Below are 17,439 nucleotides of genomic sequence, written 5' to 3' on the forward strand. Positions count from 1 at the left end.
TAGTTGGGGTTTCAGGTGCATGCCACCATGCCCGGCTAATTTTTGTAATTTTGGGTGGTGATGGGGTTTCACCATGTTGGCCAGGCTGGTCTCGAACTCCTGACCTCAGGTGATCCACCTGCCTCAGCCTCCCAAAGTGCTGGGATTAGAGGTGTGAGCCGCGGCACCCAGCCGAGATGTTACTTCTTGACTATTACATTGATAAAGGCTTTAAAAAAAAACATAGAAGGCTTTCAGCGTGTAATGCTGCAGCTTCATACAAAGCAGACAGGCGTGTGGATATTTATAAAATTCTTCTTCAAAGTAATTTTGCAGTATACATCAAAAACATCAAACTATACAAATAACTTATTTGGAGGATGCTATATGCAGTTGATAATCAGGTATATGTAACGTAATTACATGAGACTTCCATTGCATTTGTTATGCTAGTGATAAAGAGTAAACATGGTTTCAAAACTAATTAACTAACTATGGTAAAGCCATATGAACCACTGCAAGTTCCCTGAGAGCAAAAGTGATTTCACCCGCCCTATTCCCTGCTCTATCACCTGAATGTAGAATGGACACCATCTACCCTGAATAACGATTTGTGGAATGACTTGGCAGGATATGAAAACATTAATAATTATGCTTGTGAAGACTGATGGAAGAATAATGAAAACATCAAGCTACATGAAAACATGACACAGATTTTATAGAATGAGATCTCAGGTTTTAAAATTTGTCATTGGAGTTTAAGTAAAAAGATGAGATGACCGGTGCAGTGGTTCACGCCTGTAATCCCAGCATTTTGGGAGGCCGAGGCAGGTGGATCACTTGAGGTCAGGAGTTCGAAACCAGCCTGGCCCACGTGGTGAAACCCCGTCTCTATTAAAAATACGAAGATTAGTCAAGTGTGCTGATGGGTGCCTACAATCTCAGATACTCGGGAGGCTGAGGCAGGAGAATCGCTTGAACCCGGGAGGCAGTATCCAAAGCCTGAGGGCCCTTTCTTGCCCAGCTTGCGTGTTGATCCTGTAGGACCCAAGGTCCTGTGGCTCTGGATGCCCTTGGTCATCTTTTTTTACTTTCACTTATTTGCCAACCTCCATTCTTGGTATCCTTGGAGGGACTCAGGTGAGTTTCTACCTTGGAGGCACCCCCAATCTTGTGGCCACAGAAGTAGACTGAGACACTCCACATCCTCTGTGGTCAGGGCTGGCTTGAAGGAGAGATGGACTGTGGGACCCTTGAGGGGAATCAGATTTTCTGCCACTGGGGCAGGCAGGCAGGCTTCCTGGAGGAGGGGTTTTTGGAAGTGGGTCTGGAACGATGAGTCGGAATTTTTTAAGCAAAGACGAGAAAGAGAAAGATAGTTTCGTGTGGAGGTTGGGCCCACTCGAAGACTTGGAGGTGAGAGAGCAAGCACCTGGCTTTTGAGCAGCAAGATAGAGCTTGGTGCCACCAGAGCAATCAGGGTGAGAGGCAGAGGAAAGAGGGAGAGGAGGAGATTGATTCTGAGGACAACAGGGAGCCATGGAGGGTGTGTGAACAGGAGAGGGGAATTATCAGCTGCCTGCCTCCTTCCCTTGCCCCACCTGGTTTCTACCCCCAATCCCCGGCCTTTTTTTTTAAAGCGCCTTTCTATAGCACCCCTTGCAGAAGTATCTGCAATTCAAGTTTTGCTTCTAGAGAGCCCACATTAAGACAGTGTCTTTTGATTCTCCAGTCCCTCCTCTCCCACTCACCTGCTACTTCTGCTCTTGTTCCCTGACTGGTTTCTACCCATTTTCTTCCACTTCCTTCTGGATCTTTTGGGGTATCTCCTTCAGTCTTTCCCAGCTGGCTCCAGCCTGGGCACAGGTGTGGGAGTGATGGGAGTATGAGACAGAACATTCTCCCATGAACTGAAATTCAGGGCTATCCTTGGGATGGGACGTGGAGCCTGGTCTAGGGTGGTGCAGCCAGGCTTGGGAGAAGGGCTGTGTCTACATCTGCCCCCTGCTAGCTTGCTGCAAAGCTGGGGGTACCCACCTAGAGCTAGGGGCAGGAGGCTGTGCTGGGACTGGGGGACAGGGGAGAAAGTTCAATGGACTGCGATTATGAATTTGGGATAAACAGCAAGTGGGGTGAATGGTCAAGTGTTGGTGGGGAGAGACAGGGAGAGAGAGAGATGGAGAGTTGGACTTGGGAGAAACAGAGATAGGGAAAAAGATGCACACACAGAGACAGAGAGAGAAACAGTGAGAGACGGAGTGAAGGAGAGAGAGAGGAGAGGGAGAGAAAGACACAGAAAAAGGGACACATAAACAGAAAGTAAAAGAAACACATACACGCACATATCTATATCTGTCATTGACCATATCTGTCATCTACGTAGCCATCACTCATACATCTCTCTCATCTATACCTGTCCCTCTTATCTCTCTATCCATGTATCCTATTTATCATGTATGGATTGGTCACTTAGCTTTCTCTTTCTCTCATCTATCTGTCTGTCCTATTATCTACCTACCTACCTACCTACCTACCTACCTACCTACCTACTACCTATCCATTCATCTATCCTATCTGTGCATCCATACATCTATCCATCCATCTCTCCTGTTCTCTACCTACCTACTTATATACCTACCTAGTACCTACCTACCTATCTACCTACATACCTACCTTCCTACTTACCTATCCATCCATCCATCCCTCCTATCTGTGCATCCATCCATGTATCCTATTATCTATCTATCTATCTATCTATCTATCTATCTATCTATCTATCTATCTATCTATCTATCTACTTTTTTTTTCAAGATGGAGTCTCGCTCTGTCGCCCAGGCTGGAGTGTGGTGGCATGATCTTGGCTCACTGCAACCTCCACATCCCGGGTTCAAGCGATTCTCATGCCTCAGCCTCCCGAGTAGCTGGGATTACAGACACGTGCCACGACAACCAGCTAATTTTTGTATCTTTAGTAGAGACAGGGTTTCACCATATTGGTCAGGATGGTCTTGAACTCATGACCTCGTAATCCACCCACCTCGGCCTCCCAAAGTGCTGGGAATACACGCATTAGTCACCACATCCGGCAAGTCTATCTATCTTCTATCTATCTGCTTGTATATCTACCGACTGACCAAACTACCTACCCATATATCCATCCATCCATCCATCCATCCATCCATCCAACCATCCATCCAACCATCCATCCATCCTATCTGTGTGTCCATCTGTCTATTGAATCAATCAATCTATCTATCTATCTATCTATCTATCTATCTATCTATCTATCTATCTATCTATCATCTTCCTCCCTCCCTCCCTCCCCACCTATCTACTGATCCATCCGTGCATCCGCCCATCCTATCTGTGGGTCCATCCGACCATCTATCTTATTATCTATCTCACTATCTTATTATCTATCTGTCTATCTGTCTGTCTGTCCATCTGCCTGTCTATCTGTCTGTCTATCTATCTATCTCCATCCCTTACTCCCTGTCCACCTACTTACTGATCCATCCATGCATCCACCCATCCTATCTGTGGGCCCATCCATCTATCTATCTATCTATCTATCTATCTATCTATCTATCTATCTATCTATCTATCTATCTATCCATCCATCCATCCATCCATCCATCCATGCATCCATCCATCATCTACATATCTATCTAGAGAAAGACACAGAGAGAGGAAGAGAGTGAGGGAACAGAGAAGCACATAGACACAGACATAGGAAGAGACAGGCAGAGACCAATATCTCAGGTCAAAGGGCTGAGTAGTTTGGGGTTGTGTGGTGGGTAGGGGGGTGCAATGGGCAGTGGTAGCATCTGAGGCCCCCTGCAGGCCTGTTGTCAGCCTTGTCTATCTCCAGATGCAGGGCAATGAGGAGGACATGAGGCTGATAGAGGATCTGGGCCACCACTTCCACGATGTCCAACTCTGGTGGCTTGGGCCTTTCCACCCTGCCCTGCATCTCGTCCACCCAACGTTCGCTGCCCCTGTGCTCCAGGCTTCAGGTATCTTTCTCAGGAGGCTATGCTGCTGCCTCTTCCCTGCCTCTGCTCCCAGCCCTTCCAACCCTTGGACAGGCCATGCTGAGCAGAAAAATGGGTGCATCCAAAAGAGACCATGGCTCTGCACTAACCTGCTGGGTGACTCTGGACAGGTCCCTGGTGCTCTCTAGCTGCTGAGGCTTCTTTTAGTTGTGAGTGAAGAAAACTCAACCCTGTGTGGTCTAAGCAAAGAAAGAGAATGCATTGACTGTAAAGTAAAAGTCAGGAAGGAAAAGTGAAGTCCAGGAAGGGTGGTCTTCAGGCATGGCTGGATCCAGGCCTTCATAATGCTAGTCTTCATCTCTTAGCTCTGTATCCCTCTGTGATGGTTTCACAGATGGTTTCACTCTCATGCTGTTACAGATAAGTCCCAGAAGCTCAACCCCCATGGAAAATTCCATGTAATTCCAGGAAAATTTCCAGGATTCCCCTCAATTGACCTGGCCTGGGTGCCAGGACCAATTTCTTATCCAGTCACTGCAGCTTGATTGCATAGGTTTAGGGTCATATGCTCAGCCCTGGAGCAGGGGATGAGAGTCCTCTCAACGACTTGGATTGAGAGTGGGGAAGGCATGAGGAGGATGGATGCTGGACAGGCAGATACCACCATTCACCAGACATCCATTCACCAGCCTCCCGGTGAGATAGGCATTTCCTGAGTAAGAAAACTGAGGTGCAGAGAGGCGCAATGACTTCTCAAGGTCACATAGCATATCGAGACCTCCCTCTTAGTTCTCTTTTAAAATTTTTTTGAGACAGGGCCTCACTCATTAATGCTTAGTGTGGAGTGTGGCAGGATACTGAGGAAGCCTAAATCAAGCCTAGGTTACACGTGGGACGCTAACAGGACCAGATTTAAATCCTATCTGGGGCCCATCTGTAGTGCACGTGGAAGTCATTTTAGACTCTCCCAGGTCCATGTCTGAGCATGTCACATCAGGACAGGTCATGTATATTGTGTCCGTGTCAGAACACGTCAACGCATCTCAGGCTATGCCACATATCTCAGGTCCGTGTCAGAAAATGTCAGAGAGTACCGGGCAGACAAGATGTCCTCGTCCTAAGATTTTTTTTTTTTTTTTTTTATGGAGATGGCGTCTCGCTCTATCTTCCAGGCTGGAGTGTAGTAGAATGATCTTGGCTCACTGCAACCTCTGCCTCCCCACTTCAAGCGATTCTCCTGCCTCAGCCTCCCGAGTAGCTGGGACTATAAGCACCTGTCACCCCGCCCAGCTAATGTTTTTGTACTTTTTAGTAGAGATGGGATTTCACCGTGTTGCCCAGGCTGGTTTTGAGCTCCTGAGCTCAGACAATTCGCCGCCTCAGCCTCCCAAAGTGCTAGGATTACAGGCGTGATCCCCCATGCCCGGCCAGGGTGTCCTAGGTCCCTGTAAAGGCATTTTGTAGAGCATTGAGCCATGCTCAGGTATTGCAGAACATGTTGGATCATGTAGGAGCCATGCCAAGGCATGCTGGAGTGTGCTGTGCCATGTTGGGCTGTGTCATTATTGTACTGCACCACTGCAGCCTGGTCTGGTCCCCACTCTCCTCCTCTGTCTTCCCTCCTTCCTTTGCCCTTGACCCTGTTCCTGCTTTACTGGACCTGGAGGGTGGAAGTGCAAATCCCTGACTAGGAGCCTCCCCCTACACTCAAAGTCCCTCCCCTGCCCCTCTCCATAACCCCTGATGTTCCTTATTCATGTCAGTTGCTGTTGCTCCCAAGGATATGATTGCCTATAGCCCCCTGAAGCTCTGGCTGGGTGAGTAACTAGAAGAGTGGGGATGGGGACAACCTTCTGGGGCCAGGGGAAGGTGCTGTCCTTGCCCATTGCCCTTGGCTGCCTCTACTAGGGGACGGGCTCCTGATTAGTGCCGGTGACAAGTGGAGATGGCACCGCCACCTGCTGACACCCGCCTTCCACTTCAAAATCCTGCAGCCCTATGTGAAGATTTTCAATGAGAGCGCGAACATCATGCACGTGAGTGCCACAAAGCCGGGTCCCCTCTGGGGTCCGGGGAAAGGAGAAGTGACCTCAGGCAGATCTGGTCTGAAATGCTGGCTCTGTTGGGTGGCTTTGGTGCCATAGCTTTTCCTCCCCAGGCCTTGGTTTCTTCATGTGTAAAATGGGAATAATAATTTCTACTGAAAAGGTGGTCAAGATCACGTACCGAAGTGACGTTCTTGGCACATAGTAGGTGTTCAGAAGGCATTAATTACTAGTCACCCTCACAGAAGCCTTGCAAACTAAAGGCAGTTATGATGAAATTTGGATAATGGCAGGGCGCGGTGGCTCACGCCTGTAATCCCAGCACTTTTGAGGCCGAGATGGGTGGGTTACTTGAGTCCAGGAGATTGAGGCCAGCCTGGCCAACGTGGTGAAACCCCATCTCTACTAAAAATACAAAAAAAAAAAAAAAAAAAAATTAGCCAGGTATGGTGGCGCATGCCTGCAATCCCAGCTACTTGGGAGGTGGAGGCAGGAGAATGGCTTGAATCTAGGAGGCAAAGGTTGCAGTGAACCGAGATTGTGCCACTGCACTCCTGCCTGGGTGACAGAGTGAGACTACATTTAAGAGAAAAAATTCATATAGTTGTTTCTGCATAAGAAACCACTTTAAAACTCACTGGCCTCGGTGTTCCAAGCAGACACTTCCATTTGCCCCTTATTTTCCAGAAGGCTAGCCTAGGTTCACTACCGCAGTGGAGTCTGAGTTTCAAGAGAGTGAGCAGAAACATTTTAGTACCTCCTGATGCTAGTTCAGAAGTAGCACACTAGCATTTTTACCACATTCTCCTGGCGAAACCCAGTTTCAAGACCAGCTCAAATTCAAGAAATGGAGACTCAGGTTCTGCCTGCAAATGGAAGGAGGTGCCAAGTCTCATCGCCAAGGGTGAGGGGCAAAAAGTTGTGGACATTCCTGCAATCACTTGCCTCTGTGCTAATGATGAGGATGATAATGATAGCTAACATTTATTGAGCACTTACTGTATACCAGAAACTATATGCCAATTCCATGATCGATGTTGTCTAAGTTAATATTCACAACCCTATGAGGTAGAGATGCTCATAATTGCCACATTATGGATGAAGAAACTGTCAGTCAGAGAGATTAGGGAGCTTGCCTAAGTTTACAGTTAGGAAGTGAGCTAAAAGTGGTAGAGAAAGGGTTCTAACCTGGTTATCTGGCACCAAAGCAGATCATTTTTTTTTGAGATGGAGTCTCACTCTGTCATCAGGCTGGAGTGCAGTGGCATCATCTCGGCTCACTGCAACCTCCGCTTCCTGGGTTCAAGTGATTCTCTTGTGTCAGCCTCCTGAGTAGCTGGGATTACAGGTGCTTGCCATCACACCCAGCTAGTTTTTGTATTTTTTAGTTGAGATGGGATTTCACCATGTTGGCCAGGATGGTTTCGATCTCCTGACCTCATGATCTGCCTGTCTCACCTTCCAAAGTGCTGGGATTAGAGGATTAGAGGTGTGAGCCGCTGTGCCCAACCCAAAGCAGATCATCTTAACTATTACTGAAGATTTGACAGAGGGACCTAAAGAGGACAGTGGGTTGACTAAGGGTGCATAGGCAAGGAGCAGAGCTGGAACTTGAACCCAGGTCACCTGACCCCCAGACTTGGACCTTCATGTCCTAATAGTAACAGCTTCTGTCCCTCACAAGCTAGGTCCTCCTTGGGGATGGGTACCTGGGGAAGAGGAGCAGAAGTTGGTTCTGAGGGAGTCCATTCTGGATGTTGGGGATGGGAAGGGACTCAGGGGAGCCAGGGCTCAGTTCTGGCTCTGTCCCCTTCTCGGTCCAGGCGAAATGGCAACGCCTGGCCTTGGAGGGCAGTGCCCGTCTGGACATGTTTGAGCACATCAGCCTGATGACCTTGGACATTCTGCAGAAATGCGCCTTCAGCTTTGACAGCCATTGTCAGGAGTGAGTTCTTCCCTAGGACCTGAGATCTTGGCCACGGACCCACGGGAGTAGGTTGGGGAGAGAGGACTGATCAGGGCATCTGGAAGTGCCTTCTTGGAGAAAATGAGTCAGAATTGAGCATGGAAGTACAGGGAGGGGGACAAGAAAGATCAGTTCTCCAGGTAGGTAGAACTGTTTGGGTAATGGCAAGGAGGCTAGGATGAGCAGAAGCACGTGCAATAGCCATCAAGGGGACACCTTGGAAATGAGATTGCAGGGGTCAGCAGTAGCTACAATTTAAGGATATTGAAAAGTCACGCAAAGGGGTATGAACTTTATCCAAGGCTCCCAGGGAGTCATGGGAGGCGTTTAAGAAGATAAGGGTCACAGTCAGTGCTGAGCTTGGATGTTTGACTCTGTGGAAGATTGACTGTTATGTAGACACAGGAAGCAAGGAGACCGTGGAGAGGAAGAGGCCAGAGGTTGGTGGAGAAAATGGGGCAGATTTGAGAGAAACCAAGGAGAAATAGGCAGGAGCAGATGTTGCGTAAGAGGGTGGGGAGATGCCCATGATGGCCAAGCTGTGCCCTGGGGATCCAGGGCAGGAGGCAGCTCAGAGAGTAGGAGGTAGAGAGTGAAGTGTGCTTGCAGGGCACCCTTTTCTGCCTGGAATGTGGTCCTGGGATTCTGGCTAGAAGGTGCTCCCAGGCTTTCATATGTGTTTAGAAGCTGCTTCCTCTCCCTGGCCTGGCCCTGCAGGAAACCCAGCGAATATATTGATGCCATCTTGGAGCTCACTGCCCTCATTGTGAAACGGAACCAGAACATATTCCTGCAGGCGGACTTCTTGTACTTCCTCACTCCCAATGGGCGACGCTTCCGCAGGGCCTGTGACATAGTGCACAACTTCACAGATGCCATCATCCAGGAGCGGCGCCGCACCCTCACTAGCCAGGGTGTTGATGACTTACTGCAGGCCAAGGCTAAGTCCAAGACTTTGGACTTCATTGATGTGCTCTTGCTGGCCAAGGTGGGCTTCTCTGGGATCTGAATTTCAGAAGTAGAATGGACCTTGATGTGAAATGTCAGATCCATGAACTTGGACTTGATCCAGAGGGCACTGGGGAGCCATGGAAGGTGCCTGAGGAAAGGAGGGACAAGTAAGATACATTTTAGAGGTGACTCTGGAGAAGACTTCCTAGGAGGAACAAACAGGAGGCAAGATACAAGGAAAGAGTCCTGCTAGGCAGGTCTAGTGATGATAAGGGAGGAATCTTGCCTGGAATATGGATCTTCATGAACTGTTTTAGTTTAGACTGAGGTGCCTTCATGGCTGGGTGATTTAGAGGTCTTCTCTTGTCTCCAGGATGAAAATGGAAAGTTGTTGTCAGATGAAGACATAAGAGCAGAGGCTGACACCTTCATGTTTAGGGGTGAGGGTCCCAGGGTGTGATGTCACTAGGGGTAAGAGTGTCTCCATTCCAGGGATGTGGTGGGTGGACCCTGGATCACCCCATCCCATCTTCCTTCCCCACTTCCTCCTGAGGGCCTCAATGCATGGGCGCTGTCCACCCTTTGGTGCTGAAGCAGCCCAGAGACCCAAGCTTACCTGGCTGCCCCTCAGGCCATGACACTACGGCCAGTGGTCTCTCCTGGGTCCTGTACAACCTCGCGAGGCACCCGAAATATCAGGAGCACTGCCGACAGGAGGTGCAAGAGCTCCTGAAGAACCGTGATCCTAAAGAGATTGAATGGTGAGTGTGCAGGTTCTCATGTCCTGTTTCTGAGTCCCTCTCATTGGTTTAGTTCCTCAGGTGGGAAAGGAAGAGGGTCTTATTGGTGCTTGTGCTATTACTGCCTAGTAGGAATAGGTGCAGAGCTCAGAAACAGGGCCTGGTACTCAGGGCCTGGTACTCAGCCTGGAGCAAGGGAGAAGTTCTGGGATTTTTGCCTTTACTATGTATTACAATTAAAATCATTCTTTTTTATTTTCTGTCTTTCTTTCTTTTTCTTTTTTTTTTTTTTTTTTGAGATGGAGTCTCACTCTGTCTTCCAGGCTGGAGTGCAGTGGCATGATCTCCGCTGACTGTAACCTCTGCCTCCCGGGTTCATGATACTCTACTGCCTCAGCCTTCTGTGCAGCTGGGATTACAGGCGTCCGCCAATATGCCCAGCTAATTTTTGTATTTTTAATAGAGACGGGGTTTCACTATGTTGGCCAGGCTGGTCTCGAAGTCCTAACCTTGTGGCTAGCCCACCTCGGCCTCCCAAAGTGCTGGGATTACAAGCATGTGCCACCACACCCAGCCGCTTTATCTTTTGGAAAGTATTTTATTTCATTTTTATGCTATACCTTTGTAATAGATCATAATACATGGTAGATTGGATTTATCTTCTTCAATCTTTCATTTTAATTTTATCTTTTTTTCTTTGAGAGATGGGCTCTCACTCTATAGCCCAGGCTGGAGTGCATTGGTGTGATCACAGCTCACTGCAGCCTTGAACTCCTGGGCGCAAGGGATCCTGACACGTCAGTCTCCTCAGTAGCTGGGACCACAGGCATGCACCGCCATGCCTGGTGGATCTTTTATTCTTAAATTGACCTAGGTTTTGATGAACTTTAATTCTCCCAATTAGAATAAGATGGTTAAGTTCCTACAAAATAAAAAGCTAGATTTTTATTGTATTGCTTTGAATATATTGATTAATTTAGAAAGAAAGGACACCTTCATAATATTAAGCCATCTCATTCTAGAGTATGGAGGGGATCTTATTAAAACAATTTCATAATCTTTATGGTGATTTTCCCCTCATCTTTTTTAGCATATTAGTTTATATTATATTATAAATTTGAGACAGGGTCTTGCTGTGTCACCCAGGCTGGAGTGCCGTGGCATGGTCTCCGCTCCCTGTAGCCTCCACCTCCCAGGTTCAAGTGATTCTTGTGCCTCAGCCTCTTGAGTAGCTGGGATTACAGGCCCATGCCACCACACCCAGCTATTTTTTTCATTGTTAATAGAGATGGAGTTTTGCTGTGTTGGCCAGGGTGGTCTCGAACTCTTGGCCTCAAGTAATCAACCCGCCTCAGCCTTCCAAAGTGCTAGAATTACAGGCGTAAGTCACGGCACTCGGCCCCATTATATAATTTTAAACATTTTTAAATGCAAATAGGTTAACACTTTTAAGGAGACCCTCTATGTGTTGTGTTTTGCTTAGAAATGCTTCTGAAAGTACCATATCAAGTTTTCTTCTAATACTTTTGTGACTTTGGTTTTCTCGTGCTTAAATCCTTGATTCTTCTGGAATTTGTTTTGTTATTGGATTTAGGGTCAGAGGGAGGTTGGAACCGCCTTTGCAAAAATTATAACTGAGGAAATTATGACAGTGAAAGAGATCAGACCTAGTCGACTCCATCTTCCTTCTAACCTTTAAGCTGTCCTTATTCATTCCTGGGCATAGGCTGAACTAACTTTGGGAAGGGATCCAGTTCATGGTTTGAGTCTGAAACAAAATTGAATATAGCCCTTTTGCGAAAAGACCCCCTGTCTTGATAAATCGGCTCTTTCTAGGCAGCAAGCAAGGTGAATCCACCGGGCGGTTACAAGTTGGTGCAAGGGTCTCTCTGGGCAGCAGGAGGGCTGTGTTTGCTCCCTGGATAATTGTTGGATGTTTCCTTAGGGATGACCTGGTGCAGTTGCCCTTCCTGACCATGTGCCTGAAGGAGAGCCTGCGGCTGCATTCTCCAGTCTCCAGGATCCAGCGCTGCTGCACCCAGGACGTGGTACTCCCGGATGGCCGGGTCATCCCCAAAGGTGCCCACAGTTGGGCAGGCGGGGAGGGCTTTGGGCAGGGTGGAGGTCCCATCGTGTGGTGGGGGATCCTTGTCCTGACTGCACCTCCTCCCCGACAGGAAACACTTGCACCGTCAGCATCTTTGGGATCCATCACAACCCTTCAGTCTGGCCGGACCCTGAGGTGCTACCCCTTCCCCCTTCTCCATCCCTGGGGCTTGGTCGGGGGAGAGATCTTGTCCCGGGGAAGCAGATACTCCCTCTCTACTCCACCCACATCTGTGTTTTGTTTTTTTTTTTTTTTTTTTGAGAGGAAGTTTCGCTCTTGTCGCCCAGGCTGGAGTGCAATGGAGAGATCTCGGCTCACTGCAACCTCCGCCTCCCGGGTTCAAGCGATTCTCCTGCCTCAGCCTCCCGAGTAGCTGGGATTGCAGGCGCCCGCCACCAAGCCCGGCTAATTTTGTATTTCTAGCAGAGACGGGGTTTCTCCATGTTGGTTAGGTTCATCTCGAACTCCCAACCTCATGAGATTCGCCCCTCAGCCTCCCAAAGTGCTGGGATTACAGGCGTGAGTCACCGCGCCCGGCTTCACATCTGTCTTATATGGGGGTGGCTGGGTGTCCTGAGAGGCCCCCACCCAACAGCTCTAACTCGCCCACTCCCCAGGTCTATGACCCCTTTCGCTTCGACCCAGAAAATCTCCAGAAGAAATCACCTCTGGCTTTTATTCCCTTCTCGGCAGGGCCCAGGTGAGGCTCAGGGGATTCTGAGGTGGGCATGGGGTGAAGGTGCCACAGGTGGAGACAAGGTCTGACTTGTGGGGCCACGTGTTTCAGGGAGTCTAGGATTTGAATAAGATCCCAGGAAAAGGGAGTGTGTGTTCTCAGACTTCCTCACTCCTACGTCTGCTGGTCTGTGTTGGGGGCGGGAGTCTAGGCCAAGCTCGGGGGATATGCAAGCCCACATGGGGGTCCCAGGCACGGGGTCCCTCTCTCTGCCCCTCAACCGGATCTGGGTGGGGTTGGGAGTCCCAGGCCACGTTCCCGGCGCGATGGGGCCGGGATGGGCGTCCTGGGCACAGTCAGAGTCCCTACCTCCTCCCCCAGGAACTGCATCGGCCAGACATTCGCCATGGCTGAGATGAAGGTTGTCCTGGCGCTCACGCTGCTGCGCTTCCGCATCCTGCCGGACCTCGCGGAGCCCCGCAGGAAGTCGGAGGTGATCCTGCGCGCGGAGGACGGACTTTGGCTGCGGATGGAGCTCCTGAGCGCGAACCCGCAGTGACCCACCGCTCTCAGGTCTCAGAGCCCCCGCACCCTCAGGCCTCTTTGCAGATTCCCGGGACTCAATCTGTGCCTGAGTCCCACAGCCAGCCAGCAGGGGGCGCTGGAGGACTGCAGGGATCCAGGGCCTGGCTGGGAGCGGGCGGAGTGTCTCTGAGCCAAGAGACACTTGACCCAAGTGTCTCTGAGCCAAGAGACACTTGACCCAAGTGTCTCTGAGCCAAGAGACACTTAACCCAAGGCTTGGTCTCTGACCCAAGCCTCTCTGGGTGAGCGCAGTGACCCGTGCTGAGGGCGGGTTCTCCTAGAGCCCAGGTCGGGACTGTATCCTGTGGGCGATAGGGAGCCATGGTGGGTGTTTGAGCAGGAGAGGGACCAGGGTTGAGGAGGCACCTATGGGGCAGGTTTGAGGCTCTGAGTCACTGAGGAAAACCAGAGCGGTGCTACATCCGCACTTGGTGATCTCAATTCTCATCTCCTAATCCAGTTATTTTTTTTCTGCTCACCTTAGGGTTCTTCACTGTTTTCATTGTTCTTAAATGACTGTCCTTATTAAACAATAATAAGCCTGGTTGGTTTACAGTGTGTCTGATCATTAAAAGTATCTGTATCGATTACAATGACTGTCATTTTTGTCATGGGGTCAGTGTTTCGGTCATCTTTGCCTGGTATTGGCTGCCATATTTGCATATTTGAAATAATATTCGTAGGATTTAAAGAAGGCAGCCTTCTTTCTCTTTCTCTCTCTCTCTCTTTTTTTGTTTTTTTTTTAGACAGAGTCTTGCTCTGTCGCCCAGGTTGGAGTGCAGTGGCACGATCTCGGTTCACTGCAGCTTCCGCTCCTGGGTTCAAGCGATTCTCCTGCCTCAGCCTCCCAAGTAGCTGGGATTACAGGTGACTGCCACCATCGCTGGCTAATTTTTGTATTTTTATTTTATTATTTTTGTTGAGACGGAGTCTCACTCTGTCGCCCTGGCTGGAGTGCAGTGGCGCGATCTCAGCTCACTGCAAGTTGCACTTCCTGGGTTCACGCCATTCTCCTGCCTCAGCCTCCCGAGTAGCTGGGACTACAGGCGCCCGCCACCATACCCGGCTAATTTTTTGTATTTTTAGTAGAGACGGGGTTTCGCCATGTTGGCCAGACTGGCCTCGAACTCCCGACCTCAAGTGATCCGCCTGCCTTGGCCTCTTAAAGTGCTGGGATTAACAGGTGTGAACCACTGCGCCCAGCCACAAGAAGGCAGCTTTCTCTAGGGAGCCGTCTTTGGAGGAGGGCTGGTTGAGGTTCATGTTCAATGACGCTCTAGGCTTGTGGTGACCAAGGTCACCCAGGTGATTTAAATATAAGCTGAAATCACACTTGCTCGCTGTTTTGCTTTATTTTTTTCTCACCCTGAGAGATGTAGCCCTTTGAGGGCTCCACATATGCAAGGAGGGGCTTTTTACCATTTTCCCTCCTCCTATCACACCTACTCTTAAGGTGTTTTTTTTGTTGTTGTTTGGTTTTTTTTCCTGCAATCACAAAACCGTTGAAACAGAGTTTCAAATTTTCCTGATTTGAGAAATGCCTTCAGAGAGAATATATAATTTATGTTGGTTTTATCTGTAGGTTTCTGTTTTTATTTGAATCCTGTTTTTGTGATTTTTCACTGTCTTTTCGTTTTTTAAAAAATTTATTTTATTTTAAGTTCTGGGATACATGTGCAGGACATGCAGGTTTGTTACGTAGGTAAATGTGTGCCATGGTGACTTGCTGCAATGTGATTGCAGCGATGTGATTTGCTGCATGGTGATACCTACCCATCACCTAGGTATTCAGCCGCACATCCATTAGCTATTTATTCTGATGCTTTCCCTCCTCCTGTCCCCACCATAGGCCCCAGTGTGTGTTGTTCCCCTCCCTGTGTCCATGTGTTCTCATTGTTGAGCTCTCACTTGTGAGTGAGAACATGTGGTGTTTGGTTTTCTGTTCCTGCGTTAGTTTTCTGAGGATAATGGTTTCTAGCTCCATCCATGTCCCTGCAAAGGACATGGTCTCGCTCCTTTTTATGACTGCGTAATACTCCGTGGTGTATATGTACCACATTTTGTTTAACAGTCTATCACTGATAGGCATTTGGGTTGATTCCATGTCTTTGCTATTGTTTCACTGTCTTTTCATGTCACTTATTCATGTGAAGAATTGAAGAAGCATCCAGTTTTTTTTTTTTTTTTTTTTTTTTAAGACAGAGTCTCACTCTTTTGCCCAGGCTGGAGTGCAATGGCATGATCTCAGTTCACTGTAACCTCCACCTCCTGGATTCAAGAGATTCTCCTGCCTCAGCCTCCTAAGTAGCTGGGATTATAGGCTCCTGCAACCACGCCTGGCTAATTTTTGTAATTTTAGTAGAGACAGGGTTTCACCATGTTGGCCAGCCTAGTCTCGAACTCCTGACTTGAAGTGATCCACCCACCTCGGCCTCCCAAATTATTGGGACTACAGGCATGAGCCACTGTGCCCGGTTGCATCCAGCTTTTTAAAAATGCTGGAATTTAGTTCAAGTAACTTCACTTGCTGTTAATGGAAGCAACAAGTCCAACACGGGATGTTAAATTTTCATGATTCAGTGATTACTCCACTCTGGGATGCAGTAGAAGTGATAATTGCCATTGAGTTTATAGATTTCCATACCACACAAGCCCACATCAAAAGGTGAAGCAGAGTACTGCACATCAAGGCCGGGCGCAGTGGCTCATGCCTGTAGTCCCAGCACCTTAGGAGGCCAAGGTGGGTGGATCACTTCATGTCAGGAGTTTGGGACTAGCCTGGTCAACATATGGAAACCCCATCTCTACTAAAATTGTGAAAATTAGTTGGGCATGGTGGCACATGCCTGTCGTTCCAGCTACTTGGGAGGCTGAGGCAGTAGAACTGCTTGAACCTGGGAGGTGGAGTTTAGAGTGAGCTGAGATTATGCCACTGCACTCCAGCCTGGGCAACAGAGTGAGACTCCATCTCAAAAAAAAAAAGTAGGTAGTTGGAATCATTTTAAAACAAAACAAGGAGGGTGAAGCAAGATGGCCAAATAGAAAGAGCTCCAGTCTCCAGCTCCCAGCGCGAGTGACACAGAAGACGGGTAATTTCTGCATTTTCAACTGAGGTACCAGGTTCATCTCACTAGGGAGTGCCGGACAATTGGTGCTGGTCAGTTGCTGCAGCCTGACCAGCGAGAGCTGAAGCAGGGAGAGGCATCGCCTCAGCTGGGAAGCCCAAGGGGGAAGGGAATCCCTCTTCCTAGCCAGGGGAACTGAGACACACAACACCTGGAAAATCGGGTAATGCCCCTCCCAATACTACACTTTACCAAGGGTCTTAGCAAACGGCATACCAGGAGATTATATTCCACACCTGGCCAGGAGGGTCCCACGCCCACGGAGCCTCCCTCATTGCTAGCACAGCAGTCTGCGATCTAACTGCAAGGCAGCAGCGAGGCTGGGGGAGGGGCGCCCGCCATTGCTGAGGTTTAAGTAGGTAAACAAAGCCGCTGGGAAGCTCAAACTGGGTGGAGCCCACAGCAACTCAAGGAGGCCTGCCTGTCTCTGTAGACTCCACCTTTGGGGACAGGGCACAGCTAAACAAAAGGCAACAGAAACCTCTGCAGATGCAAACAACCCTGTCTGACAGCTTTGAAGAGAGCAGTGGATCTCCCAACACGGAGATTGAGATCTGAGAACGGACAGACTGCCTGCTCAAGTGGGTCCCTGAACCCTGAGTAGCCTAACTGGGAGACATCCCCCACTAGGTGCAGACCAACACCCCACACCTCACAGGGCGGGGTACACCCCTGAGACGAAGCTTCCAAAGCAAGAATTAGACAGCAGCACTTGCTGTTCAGCAACATTCTATCTTCTGTAGCCTCTGCTGCTGATATCCAGGCAAACAGGATCTGGAGTGGACCTCAAGCAATCTCCAACAGACCTACAGAAGAGGGTCCTGACTGTTAGAAGGAAAACTAACAAACAGGAAGGACATCCACACCAAAACCCCATCAGTACGTCACCATCATCAAAGAGCAAAGGAAGATAAAACCGCAAAGATGGGGAAAAAGCAGGGCAGAAAAGCTGGAAATTCAAAAAATAAGAGTGCATCTCCCTCTCCAAAGGAATGCAGCTCATCACCAGCAAAGGATCAAAGCTGGACGGAGAATGACTTTGACAAGTTGAGAGAAGAAGGCTTCAGTCCATCAAACTTCTCAGAGCTAAAGGAAGAATTATGTACCCAGCACAAAGAAACTAAAAATCTTGAAAAAAGAATGGAAGAATGGAAAACTAGAATAATCAATGCAGAGAAGGCCATAAACGAACTGACAGAGATAAAAACCATGACACAAGAAATACGTGACAAATGCACAAGCTTCAGTAACCAACTCGATCAACTGGAAG

At 48.8% G+C, this 17,439-nt stretch overlaps 1 protein-coding gene across 1 annotated transcript in view; it reads left to right on the forward strand.

Annotated features, from left to right (window-relative positions):
• Nucleotides 1–13,018, forward strand: part of LOC105540125 (docosahexaenoic acid omega-hydroxylase CYP4F3-like) — a 17,270-nt gene extending 4,252 nt beyond the window's left edge. The window contains exons 2-12 of the mRNA XM_011980621.1: nt 3,851–3,995; nt 5,738–5,791; nt 5,883–6,010; nt 7,843–7,964; nt 8,703–8,973; nt 9,310–9,376; nt 9,568–9,697; nt 11,622–11,755; nt 11,854–11,918; nt 12,401–12,483; nt 12,841–13,018. Coding sequence (XP_011836011.1) covers nt 3,851–3,995; nt 5,738–5,791; nt 5,883–6,010; nt 7,843–7,964; nt 8,703–8,973; nt 9,310–9,376; nt 9,568–9,697; nt 11,622–11,755; nt 11,854–11,918; nt 12,401–12,483; nt 12,841–13,018 — 1,377 coding nt within the window. The remainder of the gene's footprint in view (nt 1–3,850; nt 3,996–5,737; nt 5,792–5,882; nt 6,011–7,842; nt 7,965–8,702; nt 8,974–9,309; nt 9,377–9,567; nt 9,698–11,621; nt 11,756–11,853; nt 11,919–12,400; nt 12,484–12,840) is intronic.
• The last annotated feature ends 4,421 nt before the right edge of the window (nt 13,019–17,439 follow it).

The sequence above is a fragment of the Mandrillus leucophaeus genome, unplaced genomic scaffold (genome assembly GCF_000951045.1).
Source record: "Mandrillus leucophaeus isolate KB7577 unplaced genomic scaffold, Mleu.le_1.0 Scaffold215, whole genome shotgun sequence".
NCBI classification, from domain to species: domain Eukaryota; kingdom Metazoa; phylum Chordata; class Mammalia; order Primates; family Cercopithecidae; genus Mandrillus; species Mandrillus leucophaeus.